Below are 26,198 nucleotides of genomic sequence, written 5' to 3'. Positions count from 1 at the left end.
ATTATGCTTAGCTACTGATCACATTAATTTTTTTTTCAGCACTAGAGTACTTACTGGATCACTCCCTTCCTGGCCACCAGCACCTAAAATTCCATTCCTGGGAGTGGGGAATGAAGGGAACTGGTGAAGTAGGAAAGGTTTGTGGGCATTGCTCAGATGGCATTGTTTGTTAAAAAACAAGCAATAAAAATCCAAATAATTAGGAGGGGAAAAGAAAAAGTTAAAGGAAGGAATTCTATTAAAAATCAAACAAAAAAACACCAACCTATTGGTGCAACCAAATTTTAAGATGTTTTGTTAATCAGGGAGAGCCAAGTTCTTAGGTTTACACCATTGCCATTGTAACTTTCCTAATATTAGAAGCCTCTTCCTGCTTCAAAATCTCTAATGGCTTTCCTTTGCCTACAAAATGCAGTATGAGTGCTTTACTTTCAACATTTGAAGTCCTCCATGTTTCATTTTTTACTCCATATGCTGTTTCCTCTTCATTCCACTTTCTACTTGTTTCTACTATTTCTTCTGTTTTCCACTGTTCATGCCTAATTTCTCACTATTTCACTGCATACTCTACATTACAACCAAACTGGAGTACCTGCTACTTTCCAGTCTTGCCTGGCCCTCTTTTGTCTCCATGCATTTATGCACAAGCGTTCCCCATCTCTGGAATGGATATGGAATTCTCCATATCTATGCCTGCTGAAATAATTTCCTTCCTTTAGGACTCAGCTCAAGTGCTGCTTTCATGAAAACTTCTCAATTCTCTCCAGACAAGAGAGACCTATTCTTCTTCCAAGTTTCCTTGGCTATACCTGCTATACCTTGGCTTTGTGCCTGTCTAATTCCACCATTTAATATTAAGTGATTATTGTTTATTGTGCTAGGCATTGAGAAAATATGCAAAGTTTATAGTTCATGTGTTCCTTTTATTAAATTTATCTGCAGATATTCTCCCAATAGATGGTAAGCTTTTTGAAAACTGAGACAGGTTGTTGTTGGGTTGTTTTGTTTTGTTTTTTGTCTTTGCATCCCTAGGAAGAAGTATAGTGCCTCACCCACACTGTTGAATTGACAGTGAAGAGATAAATCACACAAAGTACATGAGAAAAATTGCAAAAAAAAAAAAAAAAAAGGTCACAAGAGGATCAAGATCCTTAAGGACCAGAGGGATCTTCATGAAGGACCTGAGTAGGATATTAAGGGCAAATGGGAATTCAAAAGGGAAAGAAGTCACAGGGAATAGAATGAGCAAAGGCATAGTGGAATGAGAGAACAAGACATATTGAAAGAGGGAGAAAAAAAAGGTACAGAAGGGAATATAGGGAAGGTGAGCTGGCACCAGACTGTGAAAGACCTTGAATATGAAGCAGATGACAAAAGGCAGAAAAGGGAGCCACTGAAGATGTCTGAGCACAAGGGCAACATGACTAGATCTATATATGTATACAGAACAACATAAAGGATACATTAGAGGACAGAGGGCAGATAGAAAGACCTTTCAGGAAGCTATTATAATAGTCCATGTGGGGTAGTAATGAGGACCTATATTAAGATGGCAGCAGTAGGAACAGAGAGGAAATGTAAGTAATGTTTCTTGTTTAGTCATTTCAGATTCTTCATGACCCCATTTTGAGTGTTCTAGGCAGAGATATTAGAGTGGTTTGCCATTTCCTCATCCAGCTCATTTGACAGATGAGGAAACTGCGGCAAAAGGGAGGTGACTTTTCCAGGGTCACATAGCTAATAAGTATCCAAGGCCACATTTGAACTCAGGTCTTCTTAACTCCAGGCCAAGCACTCTATCCACTGTGCCATCTAGTTGCTGCTAGGTGACACTGTTGAGTTAAAATGGTTAAGACTTGGTAACTGTTAATAAGAGGTGAAGGAGAGGAAGAGAAAAATAACTAATCCCAATGGTTTGAACATAGGTGACAGGAAGAATGGTGGAGTACACAGACAAAAAAAACAATGAATGAAATTGAGAGGAGGGGCAGCTTTAGGAGGAAAAGAGAATAAGCTAGGTTTTGGACATACTTAGTTTGAAATGGTAGTTGTATGTTTGGATGGTGATTTCTTGTAGACAGCTGGGGATTCTGGTCTTAGAGAGAGGACAGAGTACAAAAGATAAAGATTTGAAAGTCACTTAGAGAATAAAGTGATTTTACCATGGGAGAAAGTATATGTAACAAGGTGGGGGTGGGGAGAGTAAGGGAGAAGGGGAACTGGGATGAAGAAATTAAAGATGACAACCATTAGAAGACTTCTTCAGAGCCATACAGCTAGTGACTGGGACAGAATTCAGTTAGGGCTTAGCAAGGCCAAGTCTAGTACACTATCCACTATGCCACCTTCAGAGGGGAAGAAAGGGTCAAGCAGAGCAGTTGTAAAGTTAGAAAGACAGTATGGTATCTCTGAAGCCTAGAGAAGGAAAGATAATTCAGGGAAAAATAGGAGCTAACAGTATCAAGCTGGTAACCCAAAGAAGCAACTTCAAAAGAGGGAATGAGGTAGATTAGAATGTAAGGAGTTGAGAGAGAACAGGTAGTGAGGCAGCCGTCTACTTTCAATATCAAATTTTTTTTTGAGAAATTTGTCAATGAAAGGGGGGAGAAATATGCAATTAAAAGGTCAAGGGAAAAATTTTTTTTTAATTTGGAAAAACTTGAGCATGTTTTAAATTAGACAAGGGGCCAATGGAAAGAAATTGAAGATGCACGAGATAGAATTGGTTGATGAAGGCAGTAGAGGGACTGGCCTTAGTGAGGAGGGATATCTCTTGTTCTGTGGCCAGAGAGTCATAGGGCAGAGGCATGTCACTAAGACTGAGGAATGGAGGACTGACTGAGAAAGCTCCTGTCTAGTGACTGAAATCTTATTTGCAGTAAGTTTGAGCACAGGGTTATTGTTAGGGAAGACTGGAGAGGGGGCTTCAAAGCTCCATAGTTGCTGTGGGAAAAGAAGTCTTGTTCTAACTTGTATTATAGTTGTGTTTGTCTCACAGTAAACTGCAAACTTCTTGACAATAAGAATCTTTTCTGTCATATTTGTCTGTCTAGAGCCTTATAGTGGTAGGGGTATAATGAGGGAGTGTGGAACTGAACAGGTAGAGGATTGCCTGCATTTCATGTTTTCAGAGTATCTCACTGTTCTTTGGGGTTTAGCTTAGAGTGAACTTTTATGTTACTACAGACATACATACATATATACATACATACACATTTAATGCATATAAGAAAAATAATACTTTTTTGTCATCATAGTAATAGGTAAGAGAAGTAATTTATTGGGATATTTATTATCAACAGCATGAGTCATTTTACATGAAAAATGTGACAAAAATAAAATGCATCATTTTCGATTCAACCAAATGATTCCTCTTATTTCATGTATTTTATAATACAGAGATTAGATCTTAGCATATGTTGTAAGAAACACCATAATTCACGTAGGAAACACACCAAATTCATAAATGTAGGAAATTTAATATGCACAATGGGTTCAAATAACTAACCAAAGTTTCTATTTGCTATCCTTAATCAATCGCTAATCATTTATAAAGTTTAAAATCCTAATATAAAGAATTATGTCAAAATATTAGCAACAATTAATTTATTTTGCATTGGACAGTTTCTTAGCCTGCGTTTCAGCAGAAGAGCGCTTGCTAAGGTAGATTCATAAAACAAGCTGGATTATAGATTTTCACAGTTTCATCCCAAGCACAGTCAGCTACCTAGAAAACACAAAAGTTTAAATTAGCAGAAGCTTTTATGTAGATAAATTTATTTAGATATTTTGAAATTGCAGCAAAACAGAAACCATTTCTGGTATTTTGTCAACAGCATTATCTTTGAATATAAAGAACAAAGATATTTTTAATAAAACAAACCCCTCCCCACATAAATTTCTGATATACAAAATTCAAATGGCTACACTGATAGCTGGTCTAATCTATTAAAGTTCAAACAACTGACTGACAGTGTAGCATTTCTAAAGCACCTTCTCTGTGCCAGGCACCATGTTAGGCACTAGCGATACAAGGAGCCCTAATAAACAAATGACCCATGACCAGGTGCCAACAAAGTGTAGTTTGGTGGTTAAATTAATGATTTAACTTTATCTCAATTATAGCAAAGCCTCGTTTTTCTTTTCTGAGTCTAATCTAAGACAAGTGACATATAAAAGAACAAAATGTGCCTTGTTTCCTATACAGTCTATTGGACAGAAACACTAGGAAAGCCAGAGGGCTCTCACTGTTCACCTTTCCATTGTCTATTCACAAAGCCAAAAAATACCCTGAGAATTTGCTTCTGCATTTTTGGTCCTATAGCTTTGGTGGAATATATACATTCTGTACTGTAGTTAGGATTACCTTCATTTTCCTAATATCATACTTGAACCAATGCATCTTCTTCTACTGCCTCATATTATATGCCCATTTTTTTCTTGTGTACTCCGAACTGTGGTCATCTGTGCTTTATATTTACTCCACAAAACAAACAATTTATCCCCACTCTCTTCTAATATATCTTTGTATACCCAGTACAAAGCTTTTATTTAGTTAACACTGTGACCATGCTTAATGTGTTACAGAAAGTATGTATGTGTTTATATATTACATGTATTATATAAAATATTATATGATATTTTACTATATGTGTAATATATGCACTATTCTCTGTTCCTGGAGTATTTTATCTTCAACAAGAAGTAGTGTCATAAAAGCTTAAAGTTACATGGGAGATCTCCCAGCTGTGATAAATCTTATCATTGCCCTTGTTACAGCTTCAGAAATCAAAAACCCATTTAATTTAATCAAAATAAATCAAGTGGGAGGAATATGATATCAAACCAAGAAGTTTCCACTGATTACAGAATACAGACTTCAGATATCATCAATATCAATATTCTCATTTTACAAAGGAAATTTCGACGAGTTAAATTGTCAGGAAAATATAAAACAGACTGAGAGGCAAGAGTAGAACTCAGGTCTCGTGAGTCCCATACTAGTTGCCTTTATTCTTAAAAAAAAGGGGGAGGTCTTTTGAAAAACACAAATCGAGACCTGCTATTTAGAGAACTCAGCATAACCTATTTTCCTATACACACACACACACGCACACACGCACGCGCGCACACACACACACACACACACACAGAAATCATTTAGGTATCTTGGATACCAAATCCTTATCAGAAAAATCTGATTCAAAAGATTTTCTTCCTAATCAATGACTTCCCTTCTTATCCTAGGTGCATTAATTTGTCTGTACTGAAGTTTTTTAGCTTGAAGTAAACAATCTGCAGTATCCTTTGTAATTGCCTCTAACTCTTGTTTGATTAAAATTGTCTCATACCCATAGTTATGAGAGGTATATGATCTATTTCACTTCTAATTTTTTATAGTATACTCATTGCTTTAGCAACTCTTTATTGTATATAATAATATGATCTGTAAAAGATGATTTTTTAATATTTCTGCTTTCTATATCTGTTTGGGAAGTTTCATGAAGTGATACATGGGTCAATTTCTGTAAAGATGCCATGAAAACCTGAGATATAACTAGAAGTGGTCCTTTCTAATCCCATTCAATGATCACCTTTGGTCTATCATATCTAATTTTTCTAAAATTTTATTTAAGTCCTTTAATTATTTTTTGTTTTTAGATTTATCTAGGTCTTGGAGTGGGTAAATTTAGGTACTCTACTGTTTTTATGATCTCTACTATCTCACCATCTATTTCTCCCTATAACTCATTTAACTTTTCCTCTAAGTATTTAAATCAGGGTTAGGAAACCTGTGGCCTCAAGGCCACATGTAGCCTTCTAGGTCCTTGTAAGGGCAGGCAAAGTGGGATCTTTTGCTGTTTTTGTTTTACTAAAAGTGCCTCTGAATAATGTGATTAAGGAGGATCTTTCCCACCCATTGATGGGCCTGGGAAGATCTGTGGCAAGGCCCATACCTTTTGTTAATGAGGCACTGGTTCTCAAGGGATGTGATGCCCTCTGGCTCTAAAAAGTGTATCAAGACTCTGAGGTGAGGGTTTTATTTTGGGGCTTAGTTTTTGGAAGAAGGTCTGTGTGCTGGATGAGACTCTGGGAAGCCGCTAAGCAGTTCCCCCCAGGCTTTGAAAACTCAGATGTCAGTGCTTCCCTCTCTGGTAACTATGGTCAGGCAGTTGAACCTTTCTGTTGAATTTTGATATATATATATTGATTATGGTCAGACAGAGGAAACCATGTCTGTTGATCTTTGATTTCTCTGTATTTTCTCTGAAGTTCAGGGTGCTGGTTTTTTCCCCTGAACTAACTGAATGATACATTTGTTTATTAAAGTGATTGTTAATCCCTCAAAAGTTGCCTTTCCTTTTATGAATGAAGATCAAAGAACCTGTGAAACCAGGCCCCCCTTGATGTGTCAGGGTGCTTACTGATACAGTCCAAGTGCAGCCCTTTGACTTAATCCAAACTTCACAGAACAAATCCCCTTAATAAAAGAATTTGTTCTGTAGAACTAGGACTCAGTCAAAAGGCCACACCCAGACACCTAGAAGGCCACATGTGGCCTCAAGGCCGCAGGTTCCCCACCCCTGATTTAGCTGCTATGCCATTAAGTGCATATATGTTTAACAGTGATATTTATTGTCTCTGGTATCTTTTAGCAAAATTTAGTTTTCCTATTTATCTCTCTTAATTAAGTTTAGTCTTGTTCTTCCTTTCCCTGAGATCATTACTGCTCCCCATCCTTTTTTTTCACTCCAGTTGAAGAGTCACAGATTTTGCTCCAGTCACTTATTTTACTTCTGTGCAGCTTTCTGTTTCAAGTGTATACCTTGTAAACAAGATACTCTTTGGATTTCCAATCCATTTTGCTATCCTCTTCTATTTTATGAGTGAGTTCATAAATAATTATTAATTATGCATTTCCATATATCCTATTTTCATATATTTCTTCCTTTTTTTTTCCTGTCCCCTCTCCAAAGCATTGGGAAAGAGAAGTGAGTTCAGTACCACTGCTCTAGGCTTGGTGTAATATTCTTCTGTACTCTATATTTTTGTACCCAACTGAGTGTGTATACTCTTCCCTCCTTACCAGTTCAGATGAGACTGAAGTTCAAATGTTGCCCACTCCCCCATCTCTTCCACATTTGTGCAGATTTCTATTTGCACATTCAAATCATTTGCAATAATTTTCCCCATCTTTCCTTTCCTTTCCCACTCCCTCCAGTGTATTCCTTTTCCTCTCCCTTTCCATTTTTCTTTTAAAATCAGAAAAACATAAGAGAACCAATGACAGAGGTGTAAGGGAACATGTGTATCATCTCCCTACATTAGAATGTAAATAGTTTATTCTTGTTTAGTCCCTTATGATTGCTTCTTCATGTTCACCTTTTTATGTTTCTCTTGATGACTGTGTCAGAACTTTAAAGTTCCTATGCAGGTCTGGTCTTCTCATTAGAAATGCTTAAACTCCTTTATTTTGCTGAAGTTCCATTTTTCCCCCATAGGATCATGCTCAGTTTTCCTGAGTAAGTTATTCTTGTTCTTAAACCTATAGTTTTTACATTCTGTAATACTGTACTCCAATCAATATACTCCTTAATAGTGGTGGCTTCAAAGTCTTACATGATCTTCACTATGGCTCACTGGTTCTTGAATTCTTTCTTTTTGGCCGCTTGCAGCATTTTTTTCTTTGACCTGGAAGGTCTGGATTTTGGCTATAATATTACTCAGAGTCTTTATTTTTGGCATTTGTTCAAGGAAATGACCAGTGGATCCTATTTTCACTTTGCCCTCTGGTTTTAAGAGAACTGGACAGTTTTGTTTTATTATTTCTTGAAATATGATTTGTAGGTTTTGTTTCGGGGTCATGGCTTTTCAGTAGTCCAAAGATTCTTAAGAGTTTTCTCTCCTCTGTTTTCTAGATTAGTTATTTGTGCTAGGAGATACCTTATGGTTTCTTCTCTTTTTTTCCCAGAATTGTAATTATTATTTTATTTCTTGATATTTCATGGAATCTTAAGGTCCATTCTAATTTTCAGGGAGTTGTAAAGTTTGAGTAAAGGTTTTTGTTTGTCTTTTTTTTTTTTGCCTCTTGTTCCAAGCTGTTAAATCTCTTTGCAATTCTTCTTTATCTCTCATTTCTTTTTACCATTTTTTTTTCCTTCTAGTGACCTGAATTGATTTTAAAAGTCAACTTTGGCTCTTTAAAAACAAATAAAACAACTCTTGTCCACACTGTTTCTACCTCAGTTTGTCTTAGATACATGATCTGGAAATGGTTAGGGAACAAAAGAACTCCCAAATAGCACCTGTTCTTGAATCCTGCACTAGTCTCAATCTCTTCTTGCCTTGATGCATTTTCATGGTCCTGTCCAGTTCCTATTCCCAGTGTTCACAGACCTCTTTATGTCTGAATGCTGACCTCAACTGGAAATATGACTTGCTGTGATTTTTTTTCTTTGATTTCCCAATCAGAACTCATTTTGGTAAATTTTTGGATCTTTGTGGAGGGTTCAATTATAATTCCTTCTGCTCCCCTGCCATCATGGCTCTGCCTCCTCCTAAAATCTTTTTCTGATAGTACATTATGGTATGAAGGTAGGCTATGATTCTCAAAGGATATGGGCCAACTGGAATGAAAGCTCTACTATATCTTACAAATCTGGAAAGGGACTGTGAGACTCTTATTTGAGGGTTATCCTAGTTAACTTCAGAGTGACTCATCATCAGGGAGTTAATTACCAACTGAAGAACTTTTTGAACTGTAAGAATTCATGAGTTTGTCTACCTAGTTGCAGAGAAATTATGATTTACAGTGCTTGACTGGTACCCAAACTGATGAAACCAAAGATTCTTTATTCTATGTTGATGATAAATTTCATTTTTCTACCAATTCAAACTTTCTTCCAGATAATGGGTAAAAATACCCATTTTTTTATTCATGGATACATCAAATTATTTGCTGTTTTGCCTAAATCTTCCTGGAGGTATGACAACTACCTGACAGTTGTCAATAATGGCAGATACCACAACTTGTACCTTGTTAATATAATTTATTACCTTAGGAAAGAGAAGGAAATAGAAATATGTGACATCCATTACCTGAGTAGGGCTATGAAGGCTTAAATCTAGCCCACATGTAAACTCTGTATGATGCTCCACTGTTTCAAGAAGAGGATCAGGATTCGAAAAGTTCCAGAATCTGTTGGACATAAACAAAAAAAATGATTTAAGCAGATAAGCTCATTTAAAAATAAAAATACTCCGAGCAATATGGATTATTAACAATAAAAACAAATGTTTCAAATATCTAATATGAAGAGAAGTACAAATTAAGACAATTTTGAGTTATATCCTTTAAACTACCAAAGATGATATATGGGAAAAAAAGTCAAAGCTAACTTGACTATGAAGATACTATTGGTATAGTTGTGAACAGTTCCAAACAATGTGGTTATCAACTTCAGGTTTCACAAGAAAAGTAACCAGACTGATTGTAATGGAACAGTTCTGTAATTCCTATTACTCGTCTCATAGATTTCTTGACCTGCCGTGGACTAAGCCAAGTAGGATCCAAAAAAAGTTGAGCATTAATATAGTGAGTGCCTGAGACCAGGAGGGCCATCTCCTTCATACCAAAAGCATCCCAAGTCAAAAATGGGGCAGGCTGAAGCTCTCATGCTAATCAGAGTGAGACAAAATAGATGAGTCTCCAGGCTACATCTCCAGCCTGGGCAAGAGAGGAAGACCAATCTCAAAGACAAAACAAAATAAAAAAGTAATCAAACATTCATACTCTTTGACCCTGAGATCCCACTACAAGGTTTACACTCCATAGGAGTAAATGCCAGAAACAACGGTCTCGTATGTCAAAACTTTTAGAGCAGCAAAACAACAACAACAACAAAAAAAAAACACAAAACAAAGTAGGTATCTGAGAGAGGAATGGCTACACAAATTGTGGTACAAGAATACAATGGAATATTACTGAGCTGTAACAAATGGCAAATGCAAGGAATTCAGAAGAGAGAAGATTTGAACTGATGCACAGTTCAAAGAAAGCAGAAACAGAACAATGTGCACAGTCACTATAACAACAAATTTGAAAAATCACTAAAAGACATTAAAATTCAGAATATATACGTCAATTTTCTTTTATTCCAGAGAAGTGATAATAAAATATCTTTTCTTCTTTTTGTCAGACAGGTTTTATACGCTATCATCATTTTCTCAAATCTTAGTAATTAACAAAACAATAAACCAAGGCCTGATTTGTAGTGTTTACATATTTCCAAGGTGAAATGGTCACCTTGGAATTTTAACAATGCTCCAGCATATCCCTGAGTATCACAGGGAGTCTACATTTATACTAGTAGCCACAAGAAGTCAAGAAAATCAAAGAAAGTTAGTTTCAAGAACTCTGGATACATGCCCTGCAGCATTTTTATAAGAGAAGAAGATAATAAGCACGCATGGATGGAACACAATCTGCATTCAAAGAGAATATACAGGGGTGGAGCCAAGATGGCACAGTAGAAAGATGCACATACACTAGCTCTTCCCCCACAGCCCATAAAATACCTGTAAAAAATGATTTTCAACAAATTCTAGAGCAGCAGAAGCCACAGAATGACAAAGTGAAAGAGATTTTCAGCCAAAGGTAACCTGGAAGGCCGACAGGAAAGGTCTATCCCACGGGACGTTGAGCAGAGCAGAGCTCAGCCCTGGCCACATGGCACTGGAAGGAACAGGACTGAAATAGGCCTCTGGGGCAGAATGCCCAGCAGGAAGGTTCTCAGATACCTCAACCCACAAGCACCAAAGAAAGCTTCAAAGGTCAGTGAGAGGGCTTTCCCAGCTGGGCAAGAGGGGAACAGGGTCCTCCCTAGCACAGGCCCCAGGCAGCAGTGGCAGTAGCGGTGGCATCCATCTGTGAAGCACTGGTCTAAAGCCCCTGGGGGAATAGAGCAGCTGATCTGAATCCCAGCCCTGAGTGGCAGCCCTGCCCCCACCTAAAGCTCCTGGGGGAATTGAGCAGCTGATATGAATCTCAGCCCTGAGCACAGTTCTGGGGTGAGGAGGAACACTAGGACTCTCCTCTTGACAAAGGATTCAGAAGTCAAGTAACTTGCTGGGAAAATGCCCAAAAAAGGGGGAAAAAAGACCATAGAAGGTTACTTTCTTGGTGAATAGGTATTTCCTTCCATCTTTTTGGATGAGGAAGAACAACGCATACTGTCAGAGGAAGTCAAGGCTTCTGCCTTGTACCTCCAAAATGAGCTATGCAAAATGAATATGCAATGGGCTCAGGCCATGGAAGAGCTTGAAAAGTGAGTCAACAGCTTGCTAAAGGAAACCCAAAAAAATGCTGAAGAAAGTAACATCTTTAAAAATAGGTTCTCAATTGGAAAAAGAGGTCCAAAAAGTCAATGAGGAGAAGAAGGCTTTAAAAAGCAGAATCAGTCAAACGGAAAAGGAGGTTCAAAAGCTCACTGAAAAAAATAGCTCTTTAAAAAATGAGAGTGGAGCTGAGGGAAGCTAATGACTATTTGATAAACCAAGAAATTATAAAACAAAACCAAAAGAATGAAAAAATAAAAGATAATGTGAAATACCTCATTGGAAAAATAACTGACCTGGAAAATAGATTCAGGGGAGACAATTTAAAAATTATGGACTACCTGAAAACCATAATCAAACAAAGAGCCTAGACATTATCTTTCATGAAATTATCAAGGAAAACTACACTGATATTCTAGAACCAGAGGGCAAAATAAATATTGAAAGAATTCACCAATCACCTCCTGAAAGAGACCTGAAAAGAGAAACTCCTAGTAATATTGTGGCCAAATTTCAGAGTTCCCAGGTCAAGGAGAAAAATATTGCAAGCAGCTAAAAAGAAGCAATTCAAGTATTGTGGAAATACAATCAAGGTAACACAGGATCTGGCAGCTTCTACATTAAGGGATCGAAGGACTTGGAATAGGATATTCCAGAAGTCAAGGAAACTGGGATTAAAACCAAGAATCACCTACCAAGCAAAAGTGAGTATAATACTTCAAGGGAAAAATATGGTCATTCAATGATATAAAGGACTTTCAAGCATTCTTGATGAAAAGATCAGAATTGAAGAGAAAATTTGACTTTCAAACACAAGAATCAAGAGAAACATGAAAAGATAAACAGGAAAGAGATATCATAAAGGACTTTCTAAAGCTGAGCTGTTTACATTCCTACATGGAAAGATAATATTTGTAACTCTTAAGACTTTTGTCAGTATTTGGGTAGGTGGAGGGATTACACACACACACATATGGACAGAGAACACAGGTTTAGTTGAATCAGAAGGGATGATATCTATAAAAAAAATAAAATTATGGGGTGAGAGAGGAATATATTGAGAGGAGAAAGGGGGAAATGGAATGGGACAAATTATCACTCAAAAGAGATAAGAAAAATATTTTTTCAATGGAGGAGAAAAGGGAGGAAGTGAGAGGGAAAAAGTGAAGCTTACTCTCTTCACATATGGCTTAAGGAGGGAATAACATGCTCACTAAAATTGGTATGAAAATCTATCTTACACTACAGGAAAGTAGGGGAGAAAGGGACAAGTGGGATGAGGGGGATGATAGAAGGGAGGGCAAATGGAAGAAGGGAGTAACTAGAAATAAACACTTTTGGGAAGGGACAAGGTCAAATGAGAGAACAGAATAAAGGGGAGACAGGGTAGGATGGAGGGAAATACAGCTAGTCTTATACAACATGACTCTTATGGAAGTCTTTTGCAAAACGACACATATATAGCCTGTATTGAATTGCTTGCCTTCTCAGTGGGGATGGGTGGAGAGGGAAGGAAGGGAGAGAAGTTGGAATTCAAAGTATTAGAAACAAATGTTGAGAACTGTTATTGCATATAACTGGGAAAGAAGAAATACAGGTAATGGGGTATAGAAATCTATCTTGCCCTACAAGAAAAGAGAGAAGATGGGGAGAAGGGAAGGGTGGGGTGTTGACTGAGGGAAGGGGTAATCAGAATGTAAGGTGTTATGGGGTGGGGGGAGGGGAGAGATAGGGAGAAAAATTGGTACTCAAAATTTTGTGGAAATGAATGTTATAATCTAAAAATAAATGAATAAAAGTAAAGAGTACATACATAGATGTAATCACAAATTCGTCTGAATTTTAAAGAAATTCTTCCTACTATGGATTACTATACAACTGCCAAGCTAAAAGTTTAAATGAGTTCTATTATTTATCACTTGAAGTTTAAAACATAATTTTACTAAGATTTTCAAATTCAATAATGTCCAAAACAGAATTCTCATTTTACAAATTAGGAAGCACAGACAGAAAGATTAAGTGACTAGCTTAAAGTAACAGTTTGTTGCAGAGTTGATAGTAGACTCAAAGTCTACAATAATACCTACCCAAAGTATTAATGTGTAAAACATGGCCATTGTCTTTTATTTTTATAAACACCTCAGAATATCCTCTAAGGTGGTAGTTTTAATTTTTAGTTTTTCAGGACCTGTGATGGAGTATGAAAGTAGAAGAATATCTGATAGATAAGTGGTTTCTGTTTTTACATTTTTGGTAGTTGAGCAAAAAATGTAAGTTTCCACAAGTAAGAAATATGAAACTACTAAAACTGCAAAGACCCTTCCCAGTTCAAAATTTCATGACTTTAAATAAAACATTAAAGCAACTTCCTTGGGGATAAGGACCATGTCTTATACATTCACTCTGAAATACTCATTACACTGAACACATAGTACATACTTAGTATATACATTTAAAATGATATCTAATAAGTGAATTTCTTAATGACTGGCATAAAAAAATCTCTTTTAATTTTTATTTCACCAGATATGGAATTTTTTGAAAAAGTCTTTTCTCTGTGAATTTTTAATCATGAAATTATCTTTTTGAGACAATACCTTCCTTATAGCTTACACTTCTATTCCATTCAATATAAGAGACCAGTTAAGAACACATTATTTTCATAGGCATACATTAATCATATTTATCATTTGAAGCCTGATAATCATAATATGTTACACTTCTATTTCATAAAGAATTAAACTGTTCACAATGGACAAAATGAAAGTTTATTTCAAAATGAAAAGCTTTACTTAGCATTTTTTTTAAAAGTCTGACTCTAAAACATACCATAAAAATATCACATTTTAACTTGGCAAGACATACCCTACAAAAAAAAATTCCAAAGCCACTCTATTACTTGTAAGGTGGAAAATACTGAAAGTTCAGCAGATATGTCTGGGCCAGGTAAACACACAGAACTAAGAGTTTAAATTTATTTAACCTGTTGGTATTCTTTTCCTCAATAAATGCACAGCATATTCCTATTAAATTTTCAAAGGACTATTGCTATGGATTATTTATTATTGTTGGTACCAGAAAGCAATTAATAAGTAGGTCATTTACCAGATGACTAAGATTTACAAAATATTTACAAAGAGTGATTTCATATTTGGAAACCTTCCTGTTCAAATAGATAAAAGAACAAGTCTTTCTCAGAAACCATAATAGTGCTTCCTTTGTTTTTTGCATATATTCTTCTCTATGGTAAGGCACAATTAAGGTCAAAATTTAATTTCCCTGATACTGTTATGAATTTTTATAGACAAAAGTACTTGTGCATATTCTACTGAATTTCTAAAATCAAAATTAATCCTATACTAGGAAAGTATCAATTTTTTTAACAGAAGAATTTATGAGAACAGTTCCTCTATCAGATTTCTGTTGAAAGGCAAGAATTGTGAGGGTTTTGACAAATAAGAATAATATGAAGATATAGGAAAGATGTGTGTGTGTGTGTGTATGTGCATTACAGTGAAGAATAATAGCAAAAAAATCTAATACTGCATACAGATAAAGAAACATTCAAGTGAATAAATGTACTTTTAAAAATACTCCAAAGTTTATGATTTTATGTATTTTACCTGAGTTTTTGTTACTAAGTTTATAAAACATTTTTAAAAAACTGTCTTACATAATTTCTGTCCCTTAGATTCTTAAATGAAAGAACTATGAAACTGGATTATTAGCTTATTACATTATACTTTGGTTTTCTTCAACGATAAGGAACATTATTACTTATTTTGAAGTTAGATTCCTTAGTGTTGGTTTGCCTTAGCGAAATATTGACTAACAAATCATTGCTGATAATAAGCAAAATAAAATTTTCTTGCCAAAAATTTCAGAGTTCATAACTATCCTGAACCTCTTTTCTCTGCATTCTTCCCTGTCCTCTCAACAGAGGACCCCTGACTCATCCTTCACCAAAAATCTGAGGCTATTCACTACCACCTCCTTCTCCTCCCCTTCTCATCTCACATTCCCCTGACACCATTCCCCAAAATCTCTCCCTCACTCTAATCTTTGATGAAGAAGTTGCCCTTGTAGTGAAGGTCAATCATAGTACATAACACTTTTTATTTTATCCCTTCCTGTTTTCACCAGAAGATTGTCCCATCATCTCCCCTATATCTCACTAATCTTCATTCTCTCCTTGTCTACTTGTTCCTTCCCTGCTACCTACAAATATTTCCAGGACTCCTATTGTTTTTGGAGGAAAAAAACCCCCTTCACTAAATCCTACTATATTCACTATCATCCTTAATCTCTATTCCCATTCTCAGCCAAACTGTAGAAAAGCTATCTCCTCAAAAAAAAAAAAAAAGGAAAAGATTCTATTTGTCAAAAAATGTTTATAGCATATTTATATTTAATAACATATATTTGTGGTGGCTAAGAATGGGAAATTTGGGGTATGCCCATCAATTGGGGAATGACTGAACGAGTTGTAGTATATGATTGTAATGGAATATTACTGTGCTATGAGAAATGACAAACAGGATGATTTCAGAAAAACCTGGAAAGATTTTCATGAACTGATACAAAGAGAACTGAGCAGAACCAGGATAACACTGTACACAATAACAGTATATTATACAATAAACAACTCTGAATGACTTACCTATTCTCAGGATTACAATGATCCAAGACAATTCTAAAAGACTCATGATGAAAAATACAATCTACCTCCAGAACTGCTGTCATCTGACTACTGACCAGAACATGCTATTTTCCCCTTCCTTCTTTTCTTCCTTCCTTTTTGAGCTCTTTTCCCACAAAATCACTAATATGGAAATGTTTTACATGACTGCATATGAATAACCTATATCAGATTGCCTATTGTCTCAGGGAGAGGGGAGGGTATAGAGGGAGAAAATTTGGAAATCAAAATTTTAAAAAAATACCAACAAATGTTAAAAATTATTTTTATATGTAATTGAGGAAAAACAAAATATTACTTTTTCTAAAAAGCTATCTCCACTTGGTATCTCATCTCCTTCCCACACTCTTCTAAATTCTATAATCTGGCACACTATCATCATTGAACTGAAAATGTTCTCTCCAAAGTTAACAATGATTTTTTTCCCCATTTTGGGGCAGAGAATGGATTTATTTAAAGCAGGCCAGTCTGGGTCATTTCCTATACCATTGTGTTATTTTCCTGGAACCACATGATGTCTTCACTATTCTAAGATCTGAGTGGTTCTATACCAGAAGAAATAAATGAGTGGTTTGCCTTGCCAGTTGAGAATTCCAATGGGTCCAGAGTTCCTAAAGTCAGAGTGAGAAGCAGAAGGGCCAGGGCAAATTATGAAAGCTTCTCACAACCCTGCATGTGACCATATGGGCACACACATATGCATACACACAAAGGCAAAATAAATAAGAAAGCAGAAATTTCTTGCAACCGAGAATGTACATGACTTTGGGATTTGCCAGTCCTAAAGGGTCCTATGGAGAAGACTGGGGAGGCCTTGATCCAGACCTCTGATACAAGGAAGCTCTTCCATCATTTTTAAAAAAGCATTCTATTTGAAGAAATGACTCTTTCATTACCAAAAAAAAAAAAATGGCATTTTGTCAATACCCACCCCCCTTTTTAAAATTTCTTTTTCACTATGTAACCCTGCTGACCACCTTCTTCTCTTGGTTACTCTGTCCTCTCTGCTGCATTTTGTTACTCTGCTTTTTCTTGGCTCTCTTACTTGTATGACTACTCTCTTCTCACTCTACTGATTCTTCATCTCTTTCTTGCACCCTGAATGGAGTGTTTCCCAAACTCTTTCCTGGGGTCTTTCATCTTCTCTTTCAACACCCTCACTTGATGATTTCATCAACTCCCATGAGTTCAATTGTCTCTTTGCAGATAACTATATATATATGTACGCACACACACACACGACCTTAATTTCTCCAAAGCTCTAGTCATAGAGCTTGCGTTTCCAACTGCCTTAAACACAGGTATCTTAAATTTAACATGTCTAAAACAGAATCTTTCTCCTTAACCCTTCATTCCTCCTCCCACCACCCCATACTTTCCATTTCTATCAAAGACACCATAATTGTTCTGCTTCTGTACGTTTGATGCCTTAGGACCATCCCTGATTCTTCATTCTTACTTATTCCATACATCCAGTTACCAAGTCCGATTGTTTCTAAGTATACATCATCTCTTGAAAGGATCCCCTTCTAAAATCTGCCAAACTTCCTATTCTGCTCCAGCATGCTGCCACTGTTGGTATCATTGCTTCTTCACAGAATTATTTATCTGTCCTTCACCCTTGGTTCCATCTATGACATTATAGGTCTCAGACTACAACAGGTCAGCTTGTGCTTTATTTTCACTTCCCCACCCACTGTGCTACTATGTGCAATCTGCCCCCATTAGAATATAAACTACTTTTGGAAAGGGGTTTGTTTCATTGTTTTTCTTGGTGTGCCCAGTGACTAGAAAAATGCCTGTCACACAGCAGGTACTTGATACATGCTTGCTAATTGACTGACTCTTAGGGAAAAGAATAGGAATTACTTGTGGGTTTGTGCAATGATACTCAAAGAAACTATATGGTCTGTGCAAATATAACAGGTATGAAATGAATTGCCTTACGAAGGAATTCTCTGTCACTGGAGGTAGTCAGGGCAGTGGTAAGGTGACCTTGCCTCTTGAGAGATTTGTAGAAAAGATTCTTTCATTAGGAAGAAGGCTGTATTAGGTGAAACAACATGGTGCAGTGAAAACAACATTGAGAGGGCGGAGCCAAGATGGCGGAGTGGAAAGACGCATATACTCTAGCTGTTCCACCACAGACCATAAAATACCTGTAAAGAATGACTCTCAACAAATTCTAGAGCAGCAGAAGCAACAGAACAATGGAATGGAGGAGACTTCTAGCCCAGGGTGACCTGGAAGGCCAATGGGAAAGGTCTGTTGCACTGGATGTGGAGTGAAGCCTGGCCCAGCCTTGACCACGGCGCAGGGAGGAGGACCAGAGCAGGCCTCAGGGACAGAATCCCCAGTGGCAGTTGGGGCAGTTCACAGATCTCGCAAACACACAAGCGCCAAATGTCAGTGAGAGGGCTTTTTCAGCTGGTCAAGAAGGGAGCAGGGTTCCCCCCACCCCACCCCCACATAGCTCCAGCCCCAGGCAGCAGTGGCAGAGGCAGCGATGGCTCCCGTGGCAAGCAGCAGCTGACATCCATTGTTGGAGGTCTCACTGTAAAGCCCCTGGGAGAATTGAGCAGCTGATCTGCACCTCAGCCCTGAGTGTTGGCGTGGTGGAACTGGAAGTGAGGCTGTTGTGGAGAAGAAATTCTACTACTCGCAGATTCTGAGCACAAAAGTTTCTGGTTGCGCCCAGATTAGTATACAGGCTTGACTGTGCCACCTTGGAGGAACTGAGATCTTAAAGGTCCCCAGAGTATACTCTACTCTTGACAAAGAACCCAAAAGTCAAGTAACTGGTTAGGAAAATGCCCCCAAAAGGGAAAAAAATAAGACTACAGAAGGTTACTTTTTTGGCGAACAGGTATCTTCTACCATCCTTTCAGATGAGGAAGAACAATGCTTACCATCAGGGAAAGATGTAAAAGTCAAGGCTTTTGTATCCCAAACATCCAAAATAAATATTCAATGGTCTCAGGCCATGGAAGAGCTCAAAAAGGATTTTGAAAATCAAGTAAGAGGGATGAAAGAAAAATTGGGAAGAGAAATGAGAGAGATGCAATGAAAAGCGAGTCAACAGTCTGCTAAAGGAGACCTCAAAAAATGCTGAAGAAAATAACACCTTTAAAAATTGGCTAACAAGCCAATGAGGAGAAGAAGGCTTTAAAAAGTAGAATTAGCCAAATGGAAAAGGGGATTCAAAAGCTAACTGAAGAAAATAGTTCTTTAAAAACTAGAATGGAACAGGTAGGAGCTAATAACTTTATGAAAAACCAAGAAATCACAAAACAAAACTGAAAGAATGAAAAAATGGAAGATAATGTGAAATATCTCATTGGAAAAACAACTGACCTGGAAAAGAGATCCAGGACAGATAATTTAAAAATTATGGGACCACCTGAAAACCATGACCAAAAATAGAGCCTAGATATCATCTTTCTTGAAATTATCAAGGAAAACTGCCCTGAGATTCTAGAACCAGAGGCCAAAATAAATATTGAAAGAATTCACCAATCACCTCCTGCAAAAGATCCAAAAAGAGAAACTCCTAGGAACACTGGAGCCAATTTTCAGAGTTCCCAGGTCAAGGAGAAAATATTGCAAGCAGCTAAAAAGAAACAATTCAAGTATTGTGGAAGTACAATCAGGATAACACAAGATCTAGCAACTTCTACATTAAGGGATTGAAGGGTGTGGAATATGATATTCCAGAAGTCAAAGGAACTAGGATTAAAACCAAGAATCACCTATCCAGCAAAACTGAGTACAATACTTCCAGGGAAAAAAATGGTCTTTAAATGAAATAGAGGACTTTCAAGCATTCTTGATGAAAAAACCAGAGCTAAAAAGAAAATTTAACTTTCAAACACAAGAAATCAAAAGAAGCATGAAAAGGTAAACAGGAAAGAGAAATCATAAGGGACATACTAAAGCTGAACTGTTTACATTCCTATATGGAAAGATAATACTTGTAACTCTTGAAACTTTTCTCAGTATCTGAGTAGTTGGTGGGATTATACACACACGAACACACACACAGAGATAGACAAAGGGAGAGAGAGACAGAGACAGCACAGGGTGAGTTGAATAGGAAGGGATCATATCTAAAAAAAATAAAATTAAGGGGTGAGAGTGGAACATATTGGGAGAAATGGAATGGGGCAAATTATCTCTCATAAAAGAGGCAAGAAAAAGCCTTTTCAACGCAGGGAAAAAGTGGGGATGTAGGAGGGAAAAAGTGAAGCTTACTCTCATCACATCTGGCTCAAGGAAGGAATAACATGCACACTCAATTTGGTATGAAAATCTATCTTACAATACAGGAAAGTAGGGGAGAAGGGGATAAGCAAGGTAGGGGGGGATGATGGAAGGAAGGGCAAATGAGAGGAGAGAGCAATTAGAAGTAAACACTTGGGGAGAGACAAGGTCAAAAGACAGAACAGAAGAAATGGGGGGCAGGATAGGATGGAGGGAAATATAGTTAGTCTTATACAACATGACTATTAGGGAAGTCATTTGCAAAACTACACATATATAGCCTATTGCTTGCCTTTTCAGTGGGAATGGGTGGGGAGAGAGGAAGGAAGAGAAGTTGGAACTCAAAGTTTTAGGAACAAATGTTGAGTATTGTTCCTGCATACAACTGAGAAATAAGAAATACAGATAATGGGGTATAGAAATTTATCTTGTCCTACAGGACAAAAGAGAAGGTGGGGATAAGGGAAGGAAGGGATGTTAGAAGGGAGGGCAGATTGCTGGAAGGGGTAATCAGAATGCTCAGCATTTTGGGGTGGAGGCAGGAGACAGATGGGGAGAAAATTTGGAACTTAAAATTTTGTGGAAATGAATGTTGAAAACTTAAAATAAATAAATTAATTAATAATTTAAAAAAAAGAAATGACAAGCAGGATGATTCAGAAAAACCTTGTAAGGTTTACATGAACTGATACAAAATGAAAAGAGCACAACATTGCACACAACAGTTTTGTAATAACAATATTGTAATGACGATCAACTGTGAATGACTTAGCTATTCTAAATAATATAATGATATAAGACAATTCTAAAGGATTTATGATGTGAAATGCTATCTACCCCCAGAGAAGGAATTTATGGAGTCTGAATGTAGACCAAAACACACTTTTTTTTTTTTTTTACTTTGGGCAGCTAGCTAGATAGAGTACCAGTGCAGGAGTCAGGAGGACCTGAGTTCAATATCACTTCAGACACCTATCACTCACTAGCTGTGTGACCTGGGGCAAGTCACTCTACCCCAATTGCCTCATCCTGGGTCATCTCTAGTCATCCTGATGAATATCTGGTCACTGGATTCAGATGGCTCTGGAGGAGAAGTGAGGCTGGTGACCTGCACAGCCCTCCCTCACTCAAAACAAAGTCAAGTGCAAGTCATGTCATTATTTCTCTGATGGCATGGTCTTCTTTGGCAACAAAGGACAAACACACACACACACACACACACACACACACACACACACGTTTTTTTACTTTATTTTTCTTTGATTTTTTTGTGGGGTCCATGTTTTCTTTCACTGGATGATTAATATGGAAATATGTTTCTCATAGCTGCACACATGTATAACCCATATAAAATTGCTTGCCTTCTCAATGATGTGAAGGAGAGACAATTTGGAACTCAAAATGTTTTTAAAAATTAAAAAATTGTTTTATATGTAAATGAAAAAAAGCCATTAAAAAAATTAAGTGATCCTTAAAATGAAAAAAATCCAAAACATACAAGATTATAAAGCTAGTTATAAAATAATTACAAATAATTCGTGTGGTGAATTCTGTATTATTAAAAGAAATAATCCAGCAAGACCTCATGTACTTATTATTATCTGCAAGACTTCATATTAAATTTATTTTGCTGAATATGAATAACATTTTTAATGAAATAAATTGCAACTTGGAAGATGTTTAACATAATATAATAACATGTAAACTTAATTTTGATAATGGACTTTTTGTTTGAACAAAGGTTTGCAATACTTGGCTCAACATCAAACGCTGTTCTAACTCTTATTCTGCATGGAGCTTGTTTCTGTATATTTACTTAAAACAAGAATAAAGTGAAAATACTAACACATGCACACACACGCACAAAATAACATTGAATTCCGAGTCAGAATACCTAGATTTGAATCTAGTTAAGTTGTAACCTTTCTGGGCCCCAGTTATGTTTAAAATAAAGGAGTTGGACTAGATAGCTTCTGAAGTCTCATCTGGCTCTAAATCTTAATACCATGATTTCTAACCTTCCCTTTAATCACATGTTCTAGAATTTTGCCAGGAATTAAAGTTAAGCTCCTTTTCCTATCATGCGTATCCTTCTCTTTTTTCATAATTGGAATATTTACTTTATTTAGTCCTAAAGTACCTCTCCTGTATTCCATCATCTTTCAAAGATGACTGACAGTGGCTCAGCAATCATATCTGCTGGGTCTTTTAGTAACCTAGGATGTCAAACTCACCAAAGGCTTATTGTTTTCTAGCTCCTTCTACTTATGTTCATTGCATAATGGCAAAGTCTTTTTTTCATTGTTATTTCTAAGAAAAACTATAACCTGTTCTCATATTTGAATATTAGGTCCATGCTTAGTCAAAATGCATAAACTCATTTTGTATCAGATTAATTATTTTAGTCAGCTGGTCAACAAGTGCTTATTAAATGTCTATTGAATATTAAGTGCTATAGATACAAAGAAAGGCAAAAACACAGTTTCTTCTCACAGAGAGCTCACATTCTAATGGGAGAGGTAATGTGCAAGTGACTATACACACACACACACACACACCACAAACATATACACACACAAAATACATACAGCATAAATGGAACATAATTTCAGAAGGAAGGCACTGAAGTGGAGATGGGGGACCTGGAAGTGACTCTTGTAGGTGAGATTTGAGCTAAGTCTCGAAGGCAGTCAGGGAAGCTAGGAAGTAGAGGTGAGGAGGGAGAACATTCCAAGGTACAGGAACTGGCAGTAAAAAGGGAGAGTTGGTATGTCAAGTGTAACGGACAGAAAATAGCTGAGCATAGCTGGATCATAGAAGCAGAGTTAAGTAAAAGGTCCTTTGAAAAACTGTGTAGTATAGGAAGAAGAGAGTAGGATTTTATATTTGATCCCAGGAATTATAGGGAGCCACTTTATGGATGGGGGAGGGGTGACATCGTTAAAACTGCATTTTAGAAAAATTCATTTTGGCAGCTGAATCTAGGATGGACATGAGAGGAGAAAGACTTAAGCAAGGCAGACCAATCAGAAGAACTATCCCAGTAGTTCAGAAATGAGGTGACAAAGATTTTGCAAATAGAGAGGATGTTCTATAAAGGATGTTGTAAAGATAAAATGACAAAATTTGATTAGATACAGAGGGTATCTGTGAAGAGTCACGCAGTGGGATTGGAAGGGGTCAAGTCTGGAGACTAAAAGGAGACTGATGCCCTCAACTGTAATAGCGAATTTCAGAGAGTGACACATTTGAAGGGAAAGTTAATAAGTTCTGTTTTGGACATGCTGAGTCTGAGAATTTAAATAATAAATTAAATTCATTAACAACTTTATGTTTAAAAGTTCACTGTCAGGTTTCAGTTCAGCACTATCTTACACAGCATTTTCCTGAAAAGACTTTTCATTAAGAAGAAATACACTTTCACAAATACATGAAAATATTCAACACAAGAAGTCTTAGCCTTTGGGACACATGAAAAGTTCATTTGCTAGTAGGTTGTTTGGGATTTGTGACATGTTTCCCCACAGAAATGTTATAAATAAAAGATTCCCAGGTGAGTCCATGAAATCAATTTGATCTATAATATAAATGAATCACAGTACCAGCATTATTTGTGTACATTTGGAGTCATAGGAGGAAGAGGCTATGAGTTACAAGAGGTGAACATGAAATGCCACTAACGTGGGAATAACTAGTGGTTCCTTAACCATTCCAGAGGTATTTGTACTCTTAACAGAATTCTTATAAATCCACATCGGGTTGGTCATTTGTAGAATTTTAGGTAACCCTAACAAAATGAAGTTCGAAAAAATCAGGCAAAAAACTCTCTCTATACAGACAGGGATGTGACACAGAAACAGTACTGCTCTTCTTCTTATCTTATCTTCCTGTTCAGGACTTCTAAACTTTCCGTTTTCTAAAAGCTTCAAGTTTTGTTTGTGTTTTTCCACAATAGCTTCCCTAAAACTAGAGGCAAGAACTCCCTTGGGTGGAGTGTTTGTGGGATCTGGGGGGGGGAAGAAGGAAAAGCATGGCAGATCAGGCTGGGTATGAATAGTGTATAAGTATTTATAGGTGAGGAACTGCCTGCACTCAGAAAACAATAGTGCTGAAATTTTTTTAGGAAATACATTTTAAGTTGCCCCAAAGTTTAAAAATCATCTGATTCATTAAAGAAAAGTGTTCTTTTAAGATTTTACAATAAAGAGCAGTTCTGCACAGAGAGACCTTCAAGGTTAACAACAACTGTCCATAAGTATTAATATCATCAAATTACAGAATTGTAATCTTACGTATCTTTAATGGTAATTTAAAATCTACAACATTTAAAATTTTGACTAAATATCATTATCAAAAATTTCAAGTTAAATGCAACTTAAACAACAGAACCAAGAATCCTAAGTGAGTTAAGAGCTAAACATTATAGCTCCATGCTTTTAAGATATTTGCTTCCTCTTGGTTTCACCCTTAGTGACCCAAGAATTACTTTAAGGCTATTCACACAAGGGTCCTCAAGTACCAGTGAACAGGAGTCAAGCACTTAAATTTCTTTTTTACAGGAAGGAATTAGGAATCTATAAATAAGGGATCAAATAAAACACGTCATTTCTAAATGGGATGGTATGTTTGGTTGTTGGAATTTAACCATGAAGTACATGAACATGGTGCCTTTTTGTCTCTCTACTGATAAAACAATTCAACATTTAAGATATGTCATAGCAAATAAATGTACTGAGCAGACCTCTGTCTACTTAAAAACATTATAGAACACTAAGGCCAGGACATTTCATTCAAGTAGCAGTTGCAGAGAGACAAAGTAATCACAGAAAGATATCTTGATTGTATTGCTTTTTGCATTCTGTCTCTATGCCTTTGTGATTTACCAAGTGAATAAACAATGTAACTAAAAAAATAAAAATGCAATTTCAGAAATCATGCTAAAGCTATTTTGTACTTCATTGCAATGAAATAGTAGTGGACTACACTACTACCATTGGGACTATGCCAGCAGATGAGCTCAGCTAATAGTTTGAAAATTGCAATTTATTTGAGACACCATCTCTTTTCATTCATATATTTCCCCACTTTTAGACCATACACATTGCTTCTTCCTGGAGCTTCCCCAATGTTGACAAGAATTAGATGACACAACAAAATTTTTGGCTCATTATTGCATTTGTGTTTATTTTTTCATTTCATTTTTAAAATTTTTTTATAAATCAATTATTTGTTTTCAGTTTTCAACAATATAGAGCAGAGGGGATGGCTAGGTAGCACAGTGGATACAACACCATCCCTGGAGTCAGGACTTGAGTTCAAATCTGACTTTTAGTACTTACTAAGGTATGACCCTGGGCAAGTCAATAATCTCAATTGCCTCCAAAATAAAAATAATGTAGAACATATTACTATTATAATAATCAGAATTTGCATTGTTTGAATATGGTGGTTTATATAGATGAATAACAAAGTTTTCATTACAGTATCACACTATTCTCTCAATTCATAAGATGATAAATGACTAGAGCAACTATTTTGCCAACTCACTAGGAGGGTGGGTGGTGCAATGGAAGAAGCACTGTATTTGAAGTCAGAGAACCTGAGTTCTGGCAACTGTTATTTTTGTGGCCTTAGGCAAGTCATTTAACCTCTCTGAGCCTCAGTTTCCTCATCTGTAAAAAAAAACTGCATTTATTGACTTCTAAGGTTCCTTCCTAGTTTAAATCTATGATCCTAATAACGCTATTAACTTAGAGAAGGAACAAATGTTAACATTCGTTGAAGTCATTCTAATTAAATATTTTAATTATATTTAAATTCAAAAGATGTTAATCAAACTTTCAAAAAGGTCTGGTGTAAACAGCTCCTTTAAACTATTAGATAAGAACATGGTGATTGTATT

At 36.5% G+C, this 26,198-nt stretch overlaps 1 protein-coding gene across 4 annotated transcripts in view; it reads right to left on the bottom strand.

Annotated features, from left to right (window-relative positions):
• Positions 1 to 3,257: 3,257 nt before the first annotated feature.
• The window catches only part of PEX7 (peroxisomal biogenesis factor 7), an 84,075-nt gene continuing 61,134 nt past the window's right edge, over positions 3,258 to 26,198 (bottom strand). For all 4 annotated transcript variants that reach the window (XM_072637685.1, XM_072637684.1, XM_072637686.1 and 1 more), the window contains 2 exons: positions 9,100 to 9,199; positions 3,258 to 3,727 (listed from right to left, as the gene is read on the bottom strand). In XM_072637685.1, the coding sequence (XP_072493786.1) occupies positions 3,659 to 3,727; positions 9,100 to 9,199 (169 nt within the window). In that variant the 3' untranslated portion in view covers positions 3,258 to 3,658. The remainder of the gene's footprint in view (positions 3,728 to 9,099; positions 9,200 to 26,198) is intronic.

The sequence above is a fragment of the Notamacropus eugenii genome, chromosome 2, assembly GCF_028372415.1.
Source record: "Notamacropus eugenii isolate mMacEug1 chromosome 2, mMacEug1.pri_v2, whole genome shotgun sequence".
Lineage (NCBI taxonomy): Eukaryota > Metazoa > Chordata > Mammalia > Diprotodontia > Macropodidae > Notamacropus > Notamacropus eugenii.
The sequence above is the reverse complement of the archived record's forward strand: the minus strand, read 5'-3'. Positions and strand labels throughout refer to the sequence as shown.